This window comes from Metopolophium dirhodum, chromosome 2 (assembly GCF_019925205.1).
Source record: "Metopolophium dirhodum isolate CAU chromosome 2, ASM1992520v1, whole genome shotgun sequence".
NCBI lineage: Eukaryota > Metazoa > Arthropoda > Insecta > Hemiptera > Aphididae > Metopolophium > Metopolophium dirhodum.
Genome location: NC_083561.1, coordinates 10,384,471 through 10,399,838, shown reverse-complemented (window position 1 = coordinate 10,399,838; position 15,368 = coordinate 10,384,471). Strand labels below are relative to the sequence as shown.

The window sequence follows — 15,368 nt, the reverse complement described above, 5'->3', positions numbered from 1 at the left end:
GTGAAGCTCGTTCCGTTTGTATCATAAGGCCGTGTCGACGATACATCGTCGTGAAAATATGAATGCGGGTAAATGAATATTTTACGACCGTACTCAGTTTTTTAGCAAAATAATATTATGTGTTGTCGCGTCCTTTGCGCGTTATTACGCAAATATCACATTCGTAGTGTATAATAATATAATGTGATGTGCATAATACACCGATTTGGGAATAGCTGTTTTCACGATCGGCTGTATACTTATATAATGTATTAAATTACACACCTAATATAATTGTATGGCAACGAGTGCAAGTGTACTATTGTGCACTGTGTTGAGAATTTGTGAGCGTACTGTATAGGTACTTCGAGAAAAAAAAATTGTCCAGACCTTAGATTATCCTAGAATTATCAAGATCCATAAGAACAAGTAAGAAGTAATAATAACAGGTATTTGATTACATTCGTAATTAATTATTTTTATAATTCTTAGAGCTGAATGAAAAAATTATGGGTAATTATAAATTCCGGATCTATATTATAGGCTATAGCATAGTATATAGCCTATATGCTATATTCATGTCGTTAAACCAATAGTCATTACTCATTAAATAATACTTATTAATATAACATTGGTCTTTTTGGCATTTCGAAGTGAGTTTTATTTTAATAAACAATAACGTTATAATTTATAGTATAATTAGGTAATAGAATACTATAGAATGCAGATTATAATTATTACTCATAATTGTAGATGGTGTAATAATAACATGTTAACTTTTTTTTCTTAATTTATTGTAAAGAGAGTTTTTTCGTATCACTAATTACTTTGGAAGTGAATGGCGGAATGGCCAATGTAAGTTAAAGCTTCAGTAATGTCTAAGAATGGCATATATAAATTATTAATAACATATTATAAATCGTCGATAACAATAGTTGGTAGAAAAATGTGAAAGTATAAAGCTCCTTCTCGTATTACATATTATTGACTATATATCTATTTATAGGTACAAAGAAATTAACCAAAAAAATCTTACAATCGTATTATTTTTATAATTGGCAACACAGTAGCCTTTTTTTTTTTTATAAAAAGTGTTTGTTATATGATTGATACTGATAATTGTGTCTGGACAATAAAAGTAACAATGAAGACGAGCGTGATTCGACTGACAAATTGGAAAAATGTCCAATTAAAACAGCACGTCGTAATGTATTGAACGAAATTCGTAAAATGGCAACTTAAAAAAAATCCGTCCATTGAATTATACAGGGTCATAAACATTTTGTAACCCAACGTTTGGACGGTCGTGTATATAAATAAAATAATATGTACATGACGTTCATGCGTGTATATTAATCTCACGACATCCTCGAAAAAGAACGCCCCTCTTGTCGAGAGTCACCACCCTAAATAGTAAATATTATGCCTATATTTTTTTTTTCGTTTTTATAAAATAACAAATGAGTATCCATTTGTATCTTATTATTTTATGCACACACACTATTATATTATCATTATAATGGTCGTTCAAAGATTTTTTTATCATTATTTTAATAGCAGGATTTTTAACCACGACGAATAATTTATGAGAATAATTTTAAAAGAGTCGGACCACAAAAGAACAGTGTTCCGCGGCACATAATATTATTATACAAAAAACCGTTTTTCGAGTGAAAATTAATTTACACCCTATATTATTGTACTTGTTTACACGAGCAACCGTCGCCCGATTGCCGGATATGCATTAAAAAAATCTAATTTATTTCATTGCACTGCTCGTTTTATTAATATACCGATAATAATAATACATCCAATATGGAATTAAAAGCTTAATCGGTCCGATTAAACGAAACACACGTACACGTAAGTATTTATGTTCGTGTGCGAATAAACAATAATAATTACAATTTCGTTGGGTTTTCAAATAGAGATGTGATTTTCACAAATTCGGCTCCGATTACAATCTGACCATCAAACCACAAAATACATACATACAATACACATATTAATATTTAAAAATGTTATGGTCGTTGTTTTATATTTTAGGAGGGTATTTTTTTACAGTATACATCTGACAGTGTTTTTTTTTCGGAGACCTAAATAGGACAACTTAAGCTTGTTAGAGTCGATTTGTATCCAAGATCGATGTATGTACACATTTATTTATTTAATTTAGTTAATAGAAAAACATTATTCGACTTTTTACAAAGGTAATATAATATGTATAAGTATAATGACAAATGGGTGAAATAAAGGTAATAGGTAATTTTGTTAACATTCAAACAATACACTAATAGAAGATTCTTGGGTCCAGACTGTATCTCATTAAAAATTAAATTAAATAAAATTAATAAATACAAAATATAAAAACAGAATTTGTGCAAGTTTTGATGGCGTTGCATTCGTGGAAAAGTTAGTATAATATCTGGGGGATAAAATAAACCTTGAAATCTGATATTCCTAGAAATTAGGATGCTCAGATGTTCAATCATTCTTGGAACATATCAACACCTTTGAGCATCCCTCGAATGAACAATTCGATATGAACTTATTTCCAAATTTATTTGGACTATCTTCAAGCAAATCGAGTTGAAGTACATGACTCGTAACCGTGTTCTGGGCCAGGAACCTTTAGGCAGTGACCTGTGAAACTATGTACCTGCTATAAGAAAGGCGAAATTGTTGTATTTCTCAAACGAAGCAGACAATGTAAAGAGTAAACATAAAAACAAAATATGGTTAAAAATCGATGTTTTGCAGAGAATGGTTTTGTTATTTTACCAGAAATCATCAAAAAGACTTGATTCTATAAAAAAAATCTTCATAATATAAAAATTAGCGTCTTCTTAGAAATGAACAAAGTCCATTTTCTGCAGTCCAAAATCGATCGTATTTTTTATCGTACAATTACGGGATACTCGCTCCGCTATTTTTTGCCTTTCGTTATTTATTTTTCGCCATCAGCTGTTAAGTACACGAAATGTTTCTTTCAAAAAACGATTAAACGCAAGTATATCTATAGATAAATTCAGCCGTATGAATAAAATATAAATATTCATATATTCACGGTATACAGCTTCGATTATACAGGTGCCCGTGCACCATATTATATATATTAGACCCGGGACGTCTTCTGGGTTTCATTTGAGGAAAACAATTATTCTGTGGAGAAAATCAAAACCAAACCAAACCAAACGGCATTAATGCTAACGATTTAAATACGTATTGCAATAGTGTTTATATTATAGTCGTCGGCAGATCAATGACTATCTTTAGACTTTACGCGTTTATTATATTATTACGACTACGTACAATAATTGTATAGATATACTCGTACATACATTTATAACTATTTTATGACATTATGACGTCACATTTCACCACCGTAAATTAAAAATAAGAAGAAATGAGAATCGTAGTTTTCCACAAAGAGATTAACTGAGAATATTTGTCACAGACGACAAAGCGTATAATACTATAATGTATTACAATCAAATTGTAAATGCTAACAGACTATTTTTTTTCTAGATTTCAATTAAATTATTAATTAAATTCCGTCCAACGAAATTAACGCATATTATCTATATTATAACGACTTTCGATTATTTCGAGTGGCTAACCTAATCTATAATATGAATTATCAACTAGACTGTTATTAACCACGTTAATTGCACAATATATAGTATGCGTAAGACAGTAAAATATCTTTAAGGCGTATGCTTTTATTTTCATATTGTACGGATTTCACAAAACATAATATCTACGCTGTACGCATATCCAGCGCCCGTCTCCGCAAAAATGATATTTTTCCGCCAAAAACAAAAAAAATGGTACGATTCCAAAGGAAGTTTCCTCCAAAACAAGTTTGGTAATCAATGACCCTAATTTTTAAGTAATGTTAATAATAACATTGTTATATAGATACATTATTACAATGCAGTAAACACGAATAGTACAATACGAAAATAATCTGAAAACTGTACAATAGTACACGTATACACTTTACAGTATACAGAGATATAAATAACGGAATTAATATAAACGGCGCGGCATAACAGCCATCAAGATATTTGTCAAAGAATTAGAAAAATAATATTATAAGGTAAGATTCAACAATGAAACTTTTATAGTATCTAGCCTAAATTGTTAAAATTCAACTGATGAATCTACGGACTATGGTAATTTATGTGAAAACTATGTTCTATTTTTATTATTTGACTTATCAAATTGACTATGACATTTTAAAATAATCCAGTAATCTTAGCAGCACAACATTAACAGGCATCCACCCAAACATTTTTTTTGGTTGTTGGACATTGTTGGATTACTTTCAATTTGTTTGATCTTTATTTTCAACAGGGGTAAATTTAAAAATGTCTGGTTTTAAGTTTACGCTAGTAGCGAAAGTGTTTGTTAGCGCACGTTGATTATGCTAAACATGTTGCTCTCGAATTGTAGACCACTGTTGGCTAACTTTGAGATGGTCGAGTGGACCATGTAATAGCTGCAATAAAGACAATTTATTTCACAAAGTTATACGCATAAATATAAGTTAATACGTAATGTATGTACCTAAGTCGTGTATTCACCACGGAGTATAGTTGTGTAGTAACCAGAGCCCAGAGCTTGGGAAATTTCTGCTGTTTTTAACGGTTTTTACTATGCTAGTCTTAAGAATTGATAAATGTCACGCAAAATTCAATGTTTGTTTTTTTCGAATATTTTAAAAATGTTGGAAACATAGTCTTTTTAAAAGTAATTGTATTGCAGTTTATACGTTTTTCTACTTGTTTAGGTATTATATACACTATTATTGTATTTAGCTGAATTTGACGCATTATGTTGTTAATATAGATTAAAAATAGTAAATAACATGTTAATTTGCCCGATCTCTCAATTATAATATACCAGACTTGGGTAAAATACTTTTTAAAAGTATTTCAAATACATATTCCGAATACTTAAAAAAAAGTATTCAGAATATGTATTCGAATACTTTATGATAATAATATTCCTAAGTATTTGGAATACTTCACAAAATATTTTTCAAATACTTTTTTTTTAATAGTTTTAGATTTTAATAGCAAAAATATTATTTTATCAATTCAGTGTTTTTTTTTTTTTTTATCGAACTTAAGCCTGGTGACTATGGCCATTAGCTGTTGTAGGGGTAATGAACTATGGTAGGGGTAAGGTTGGTACAGTAGGTTGATTTTACGACTGTTTTAACGGTTGTTACGGTAGGTAGCAAACACGTGTATGTGTGGTAAGGTTTTTAACTACTATGAACCCGGGTGGTCACCCATCCGGGAGCTAGTAGCTGTGGCCGTTACTTACTCCTAGTAGCATTCCGCGACTGGTAGCAGCCAACGCGCCACGCCAAGCCACCAGTGTTGCATAAGCAAGTCACAGGTAAATCTAAATATTTAATTTAAGCACATACATATTTTGTTTTAATTTATCTAAAAATCATTTAATGAAAAATACAGGTGAATAACATTTTACAAGATGGGTGTAATTTGAAAAAATATTACGCTGAGAACGGCAATGAAGATATGAGGAGAAAATTTTCGAAGACATCGGATGGAGCACTTGTAGATAAAGTTACATTTGAATGGTTCTGTAGAGCCCGTTCATATAATTTACCTGTTTCTGGACCATTGCTCCAAGAGAAAGCACGAGAAGTTGCAAATGAGGTAGGTCTAGAAAATTTTAAAGCTTCAAATGGTTGGCTTCAAAAATTCCGAGAACGTCATAACATTTCTTTTAAAAATATATGTGGTGAAGGTAACTCTGTTGATACAAGTGTCGTAGAAAAGTGGTTAGAAAAATTGAAAACATTAATTTCAGATTATGAACCAAAAAATATATTCAATTGTGATGAAACAGGTTTATTTTTTCGAGCACTTCCTGATAAAACATTGTGTTTAAAAAACGAAATTTGTCGTGGAGGTAAAATAGCTAAAGATCGATTAACTGTTTTACTATGTGTAAATATGATCGGGGAATTTGAAACTCCGTTAATAATAGGAAAATCACTAAAACCACGTTGTTTCAAAAGTGTAAATGTATCAACGTTAGGTGTTAATTGGAAAGCTAACCGTAAGGCATGGATGAATCGAGATTTAATGACAGATTGGCTATTAACAGAAAAATGGAGATGGAAAATAGAAAAATTATTTTATTTCTAAATAATGCTAGCTCACATCCTGATACATTAAACTTAAAAAATATAAAACTAATATTCCTACCTCCAAATACGACTTCGATTTGCCAACCACTAGATCAAGGAATTATTAAAAATTTTAAAGTTCATTATCGCCAACGATTACTTCGTCATATTTTATCTAGAGCTGATCAGAATGTAGAAAACAAATCTATAAACGTTTTAGATGCAATTTTTTGGATAAAATCCGCATTAAAAAATATAAAACCAGAGACAGTCAAAAATTGTTTTAAAAAGTCGGGATTTTTTTCGATCGATACAGCAGAATATGTAATGGAAAATGACAATGTTGCGAATTTGGACTTATTCTCAGAACTTGTACCGAGTATTATCGAAATTGAGGACTATGTTTCTATAGATAATAATATCCTTACAGAAGACAATACATTAATCATATTAGATATAATCAATTGTAATCTAGACAATTTTAGTGAAAAAGAAACCGAACAACTCGAAGAACAAGAAGAAGAAGATGAAGACGATTCGATATACAATCCAACGTTTGAAGAAGTTTGGAAAACAATAAATAATTTAAAAACATATTTTAAAAATAAAGAAGATGAAATCGCATTATCAATGGTAGCCAATTTACAAATTCATTGTGAAGAGCAGAAAAAATTTACACAAAAAAAAATTACAGATTTTTTTAATTTTACATAATCATTAAACATTTTTATAAGCATTTTTATACTACATAATTTTTTAATACATACATACATACAATATACATATACATATTTATAATATAATATTATACATAATAAATAATAAATTAATATGTATTCCAATGTATATGTTCATATACAGTGTACATATAACCTGCAATTTCCTATAGTGTCTCCCTATAGTGGACATTTAGTAATTTTTTGCAAATGTCCACTAAGTAGAGGTTTTCTCAATAGTGGACAACTCTCTATAATGGACAATTTTAAATTCCCCGTGGCTGTCCACTATATAGAGGTTTCACTGTACTATGAACCCGGGTGGTCACCCATCCGGGAGCTAGTAGCTGTGGCCGTTACTTACTCCCAGTTGCATTCCGCGACTGGTAGCAGCCAACGCGCCACGCAAAGCCAAGCCACAATTATTCAGTGTTTATAAATGAACATTATAATAATCTCGATAATACACACCTATCTGTTAGCTATAAATTATATTCAAATTAATTTAGTTAATTAGTAATATATAAGAGTATACCTATATAAGAAAAAAAAGTATTCCGAATACTCTACTCAGAATACTTGTAAAAAGTATTCAAAATACCGTATTGGGTACTTTCAAAAAAAAGTATTCGGAATACTACCCAAGTCTGTAATACACTAATTTTTATTTGTTTAGAAAACCATCGTTTATCCTGTATACTGATCAGTACAAATATGTTTTTTTATCAGCTCAAATCGATATCATATATTTTCATCAAAACCTAGGAATTCAAGCTTTAAAAGTAATTTTTAATGTTTTCAAGTAATCTTTCTTTTAAAAATAATTTAAAGTTTATAAATTTCACCTAGTACCTAATTATTACAGTTAATAATCGGAAACACAGTACATGATTCAACGGATATGAAGATCTAACGATTCTAACGTACGTATTTTTTTATCACTAATTTTAGCCAAAAATGATTGATTGGGTAAAAAAAAAAATAGAAGTATACTCTCGTTAGCTAGAGTGATTGTAAAAATGTCGTCGTAGAATAGGGAAAATTATATATTATATAATAATAAATTATATATAATTCATCATCACTTCTGGACTGAGTGTGTGTTTGTTCTTTTTTTTATGTCTACATCATTTTTGTCGAGTAACCAGATTTAGATTCTCAAAAGAGAAATGAATTGTTTTAGATTTTGAGCTCAGTGAGGAATGTATTGGTTTTAAAACGAAATATTATATGGTTTTATTTGTATTGTTTTTATCTTTGTTCGTGTTCACTTTTTCAGGAAACGTAATGCTCCAAAAGTTTCAAGAAAATCTCTCTATACATTTTAAATTGAACACAAATGGTAGAGCGAAGATGCAATCTTAACATTTCCCAATAGTTTTTAGAAAATAGAGAAAAACTAAAATACAAATTTAATCAACCACAGTTTTTGATTATTTCCAAAAGATAACCTAGGTTATACCTATAGAATATTATATACTGCATTAAAAAAATACTAATTGAGACACGAGTTTTTCATTGAGGGATAGTTTATCTGAGCTATTATAATGGTAACATTTATCACACTATCACATAAATTATATTAATAGATTCTTTATTGTGAATTTCTAAAAATGCGTAAATTAATATTTTTATAAGACGGCGCTTTGTATATGCAATTTTAATACAACTCGTTACTTAAAATACTCGTATAATACTAGTATTATAATGTGATGAAATTATTCAACGCGTTGGACCTAGCTCCCTCATCAATGATAATTTATATACAATTTTAAGAGTGACAGAGTTAGTAATTTACAATATCTTACATTATTATTATTATTTTTGTTAAAAACAATACAATTATTATCAAAAACATTATTGCAAAATCGAAGTGTCAATAATTTGTGATACGCTGTGAAGCAAAACTTAATAATAATAAATGATTAACATTATCTAAACAAGTGCACTTTACCAAATAATATGGTAAACCTACATCTAAAAAAATAATAATGAGTACTTATACATAATATTATATATTCCATAAATTGGTTCGGATATAAGGGCTATTTTCTTAAAATTTTTAGGTGTACCTATATACATTTAAAATTCTCTAATATACTGATAATGTTATAACAACACATAAATCTACAAAGACATTCGTTTATGACAATGATATAATAATGAATGAGTGTTCACGCATGATAGCGCGTATCAAGGGTAATATTTTAAAACGAAATAATTATATAGTGAATATTTTAAAACTAAACGAATTATAACGTTATTTCGTAATTGCTTACATATGCGCATGTAGTCTGTGAAAAATATTATATTCTTTACACACACATTTGTACACAGTATTTTTTTTTACCTGTTGTATTATTTTCCATTCGTAAGTGTGTTACTCAATCTTGTTATCTGAAGGATGATATTCGCAGACAAATGCTTATAAATAGCACTCTAATATGACACGTGTTTTTATATAATGACTATGTGACCGAGGAGACGATCATATTGTGAAAAAATCGAGGTGAATATATAATATAATATCATCATATTTTTACGGTGGACAATATGATAATCCGAGCGGATCGTTGAGACGGAAAAAACGAAATTAATTTAGCGGACGGGACACTATGCTGCTGGTTCCGGCCGTTGGACAATACATATTTTATAATATCATGTTATAAATAGCTTCGCTCCACACTTGTATACTCGCGGAGTCTGAAAGTGGTGTATTATTGTTGTTGTAGATTCGAAAGCAATGATAAATCGAAAAACGATTCGGAGCGGGGCTCAATAACCGCTGCACGCGCTCACATTTCTTCTGAAATTTTCACGACCATGTAGGTTTTAGTTTCGCTCGAGGAAATCGAAAAACTGCTACACTTGAAAGTTCAAAGGTACGTTGTGTTAAACGTTTCCGATGAACGTATATTATATTATATACGTAGTGCAGACGCTTTACGGTACTAAATTACCCGACGGCCGTTGGGTGTTGTCCGGCCGAATAGTGTATTATTATGGTAATCGCACGTGCAGAAGAAAAAAGAAAAACCGTCGTTGTAAGACCAATAGCCAATAATAATGTACTCGTGGGGCTTTAGAATTTACAAAATCTAAAGACGGATTCGTTTCTCATTTAAAGAGGCCTGTTTAAATCTAGTGGAACGATAATATTATATCGTATGATGTTTAACCGGGTGTAGATGTACGGTTGAGACTTGAAAGTCCTACGACCAATGTATATTGGCCTATAGTAGCGATTACCAAAAAAAAAAAAAAATTTTTTGTCATACAAAATTGTAACTAATTAATTTCGTGATATGTAATCTGTATACCTTAGTTCAATTTCCGTCCTTTTTTTACTCCTTTAAACTCTACGAACATTTTTAAATGAAATATTACAACGAAAAAGCGACACATGTACCAAATTTATACGAAACGCATTCGCCCGAATTAAAATGAATAATAAGGTATTGTACAGTCACAAAACATTAACTCGACACACAATTAGACCGGCGCTCGACTGCGCAGTAACACTCTTAGTCAAAACGTCGCGACAATAATAGTATTATAATTTATAATCGGATTGGCGGCGTCACCGAGTTATTCAGAAGAACACAACCGGACCTACCTATCATATTCAGTATTTCAGTGGCGTAAAGTCTCTTAGGACCCCTATAATTTAACGATAGACAAAAGATAACCAACCGTTTAATTATATAAATTATAATGCAAAGTCAATTAATTTGACGATCGTACAAAACCCAAGTATCAAAACGTGTTGAGGAACACAATAAACATATTTGTAAAAAAGTACGATAAAAATAATGATTGAGTCGTTAAAACGGCTAGTCGTTTGACATAAATTATTATGGGAATGAAAAAAATGAAAAAAAAAATAAAATGAAAATTAAATATATAAATAATTCGTCGTTTAATTTACATTTTGTGTTTGGGGGACCCGGGCCACTCTATCTATTTATACGCCACTGATATATAATATAGATTATTGTACCTATAATACCGAACGGGAGGTGCGTGTGCGTCCAAATATTATATTTCACCGGGCTGGATGGGGTGGCGGGCGAGACCGAAACGATACCGATCCGCAAACCCACACTTCTCCGGAATTTGACCGACCCTACTTTTTTTTTTTTTTGCGTATTTTGTGTTTTTGTTTTTTTTTTTCCACTTTCCGTTGTAGCTTGCGATAATTAATTTTGCTCACGTTCGGTTGTATAATATTATTATAACCGGCCGATGGCGATTACGCGCGCGCGTTCGTTCGTGAGTCACTCACACCGCGGTCGTGGTACATAATATTGTTGTTGTTGTTATTGTTATTATTATTATTATGATTATTCAGACACACGTGCGGCTCGCGGGGGCGTATCGTATTATATAAGCGTACACCAGTATTATAATAATAATAATAATAATAATAATATGCATTATGCACGTATACAGCGGAGTTTGGGTCTGTTTCGGGGACAGGAGTAGAAAAAAAATATGACGAAAAAAAACAATTTGCGCAGTAGGTATAACCCATATACAGTACACATATACACATAAACATATATATATATATACATAAATAAATAAATATATATATATATATATAAATATAAATAAATATAATATATGAGTATACACATAACATGTGTGTGTAGCACGCGCGTCACAAATTGAAATCACCGCCGCCACACCATCGCAACTCGTAAAAACTTTTGATCGTATCTGCAGGCGGTGGTGGCGGACGTAAATACGAACAGAAAACCTACGAGCTCACGGAAATGTCTTTCGGCTTTTTCGCCTTTTTCTCTCGCCGTACGTAGAAAAATATAATTTTCGTAGCCTCGCGACCGCCCACCGTTGCTGCCCCGCACGATCGTGTTAAACATTTAAGTATCATAATAATTAAGGCTGTGTATCTGTAGAGAAATTCCCAATTTCTATAGCTTTCTTAACACAGATTTTGAATTAGTCACTAATGAATTCAATCTTGAAACATTTATTTATCGTTTTTCGATATAGTTTATGTACTTAGGTCATTTTTTTTCGATATTTTTAATATTTTCCATAATTTAAAACTTTTCACGCACATTTTATGAATTACTCTTTAATTTTTATCTTTTGAATATCTTATACATTCCGTACGCCCTTCGTACTTAATTATTTATTAATAGCATCTCTAATTTGAAATATTTTACACTTGATAGAATTTTATATTTTTTAAATCACGATTCTTATTGTGCATATTATACTGAAGTTTTTTGATGAATTTATAAATGTTTTAATGCACTAAACTCACAATACTAATTATAATCATTCAGTTGCTATAGTTCTGCGGTATAAGGTGGACGTCCGGGACAATTATTTAGCTATTTTTACGTACCTACTACCTATATAGTGGAATAATGATAATAATAACAATAAAAAAAAAAAAAAACGATTTATTCTCAATACAAATAATATTATTATAAATCACGTTTGCAAAAAAAAAAAAAATTAATTAAAAACTGAAAACAATAATAGGTAAGTATGTATAACATAATAATATATTATTGTAAACAGGTTTAGGTATATAGGTTACATGAGTTTAACCTAGTAGTTTTCCGTTAACAATACATAACACAATAATATTTTAATCGACAAACAAAACGTACAAATTGCACGATTGGGTTTCAATCGCTTTTCGGTAATTATAATATAAACATAATAATATTATGGTATACAATAATGTCTCGTGGCCTCGTTACACATCATTATAATATTAATATTATTTATTAACAATGCAATATATAATTATCATCGTCATATTATATACGACGGAGGTATAAACGCGGTTTCTAGGCATCTATAATAATATTATTTTAATCGTTTTTAAGCTAATTTTTTCAAATTATACACACAAGGCGTCTCATTCGCGATTGTAAGACTACATGAAAACCAAACAAAACAATAAAACGTCGCACGGTAGGTGAAACGCCGTCGGCTTACGTAAATCGGGCAGTGATGCAATTAAGTCGTTAAACGGTTTTCGGGACAACAATCCACTTTGCGTGCTATAATACGATACTAATAAGTATTATGTACAACAACGGGGTTAATTTTGGAGAATTTCGAGTTTTTAAATTCACATTTTTTATAAACTCGATTGCAATGACGTAATACATTGACATTTGAAATGGTTTTTGCACGCGACAAAAAAGCCATAAACACATGTTTTTGTTATTTGAAAAAAAAATAAATACTTTGGAAACGAAATATAACGATTTAAAGAGTTACCTGAGTTCGGTTTTATATGAACAATTTAATACGAAAATAGTGCTGAAACAGAACAATAAATATCGTTTTGAGATAGCTAATGCGCGTTTTTTTTGCTCTTAAAAAATCAATTGGTATAAATAAAAATTGAAAATTGAAAACGACGTGCGTAGGACTTATACATTTCTCTAATCCGATTCCACGACAAGGACCGACAACGTTGAATGTTGATCGCAGTGGTTAACGAGTATAGGCGATTCGCGATGGACGTTGGTATACAATATTTTATAACATTATATTGACTACCTATGTTTTAAAAAAAATATGATTTGCAAAAAACCACGAGTTTTGAGCACACGACAACAAAATAGGTTGGATTTTAAAGGAAAATATTATTGTTTATTTTGATTTACTGTTGCTTCGTCGTCAATCATTTTGGGCCTGTACCTACCCAATTTTCGATTTGTTGACAATCAAAATTAATCGAACAATCTAAAATTTAAAAAAAATATGTTAAAACCTTTCATTAGTTCATTCATTTAATTGTAATACATTGAATCTGGTTACATCTATTGGATTAGTCATAATTATCGGGAAATCAAGTTGATTTTGGTAAAATAAAATTTGAATTTAATCAGATCAATCGATGGTCGATTAACTATACACACATTTGGACGCCAGGCAGAATTCGGCAGCTGATAGATGGAAATAACTAATCGGTGATCGATGTTACATTCGTAGTAATCAAACCATACGAAGTTAAGCATTGATTATGCCAGGCATATATTTTTGGTGTAAATCAAGCAACGGATTAGCGATCGCTATCATTTATTAGAGTTTGGGAACGTGGCGCTTGGAAAGGTTGGTGGGTGGGTGGGGTGGCTAGGAGGCCATGGGATGTAAAAGTTTCTTATCTCTGTTTGTATAATAGTAATAATATGTGTGCTATATCGCCTCTACTCCCGCTGCTCTTGAAAACAGTTTTAATTAATAAACAGTCGACTGCCTTATAATAGATTTATCGCAAACACAAACATTTTCGAACGCGAGTTGCTATTGTGAAATCGAAAATGGTTTATAACAATATATTCAGTACACACACGGGAGTACGAATACAATTTCGATACCTACCAACAACATCAGTGGGTTTTGTGTAAAAACGTATGTAGATAAAATAAAAACAATAGTTTTTACAAAAAAGAAAACAAAATCGGTCGAACCTTTACTTTTAACAGCAGCTTGTTTGCGGTTGTTATTAAACTTGTATCACATATAAACATGTATAGTACCTATAAATTGCGTATACGCGTGTATTTTAAATTTCGTATACCATTACTAATTTGAAATTTAGGTAACTATAAATGTGATATATTTGTATTTTGTAATAACGGGGCCTGTTTATGGATTGGAACAAATTTATCTTTTCTACAAAAACATTACAGTTTCAAAAACTATTGTGTTGTAATTTTTGAACATGTTTGAAAAAAAAAAATATATATATTTACAAACACTTAACAGTTTAACATTGTAATTAATTTTTATGTTTTTGTGTTAATCTTATCAAGGTACATCATGTTATAGGTATGTTCTTGTTAACAATTAACTATAGGATCCAACATGATATTACGGTATCACTTAATAATAATTATAATTTTAATAATAATAGTAATAATAATAAATAGGTAGTATCATCAACAACACAATACGTCATTTAATGTACACTAGTAATCGGGCCGATTTGACTCAAAGCGGGACCCGCGACAATTGGGTCGGTAGTATGCAAAGAAAAATGCCTGTACGACAGATACTCAGGTGGAAGTGGCTGTTCCCTTTTTGTATCTTCTCTTTGTTTTTTTATTTTCAGATACCCAAGCACGGACACCAACACAATAAACACGACACAACCCAAACAGCTGCCGATGATCAGACCTAACCGTCTCGTGAGTATTGAGCTCTTGTGATGTTCGTCGGAGTAAAATGCCATGTCGCCTTCCAACGTCTTCACTTCGGTGCAACGACTACTTTGAGATCCGTCTTGTAGATGGTGCGAACTGTTCAGTGGTATCCAATTGCCAAGGCCCAACACACATACCAAGTACCGGGTTTCGGGTTTCAGGTTGTCCAAGAGGGTAGTCTGAGTATTTTTATCAAGAAATTTGTTCATGATCTGTCAAAAAAAAAAACAAATAATGTCATTGTAGAATCATACATAGTAAGCGCCTTTATAATCATTGGCGACAGTAAGCGAT

The 15,368-nt window shown here is 30.9% G+C and overlaps 2 protein-coding genes and 1 pseudogene across 4 annotated transcripts in view; 2 read left to right on the top strand and 1 right to left on the bottom strand.

The window, feature by feature from the left end:
• The first annotated feature begins 5,534 nt into the window (after positions 1-5,534).
• Positions 5,535-6,067, top strand: LOC132938141 (tigger transposable element-derived protein 6-like). Its single transcript, XM_061004823.1, has 2 exons — positions 5,535-5,969; positions 6,041-6,067. The coding sequence occupies exons 1-2, from the start codon at positions 5,535-5,537 to the stop codon at positions 6,065-6,067; spliced, it is 462 nt and encodes a 153-aa protein (XP_060860806.1).
• A 25-nt stretch (positions 6,068-6,092) lies between these two features.
• Positions 6,093-6,847, top strand: LOC132938200 (tigger transposable element-derived protein 6-like; annotated as a pseudogene).
• Positions 6,848-12,309: 5,462 nt separating this feature from the next.
• LOC132939151 (protein artichoke) overlaps positions 12,310-15,368 on the bottom strand; it is a 241,829-nt gene continuing 238,770 nt past the window's right edge. For all 3 annotated transcript variants that reach the window (XM_061006176.1, XM_061006177.1, XM_061006178.1), the window contains one exon: positions 12,310-15,286. In XM_061006176.1, the coding sequence (XP_060862159.1) occupies positions 14,831-15,286 (456 nt within the window). In that variant the 3' untranslated portion in view covers positions 12,310-14,830. The remainder of the gene's footprint in view (positions 15,287-15,368) is intronic.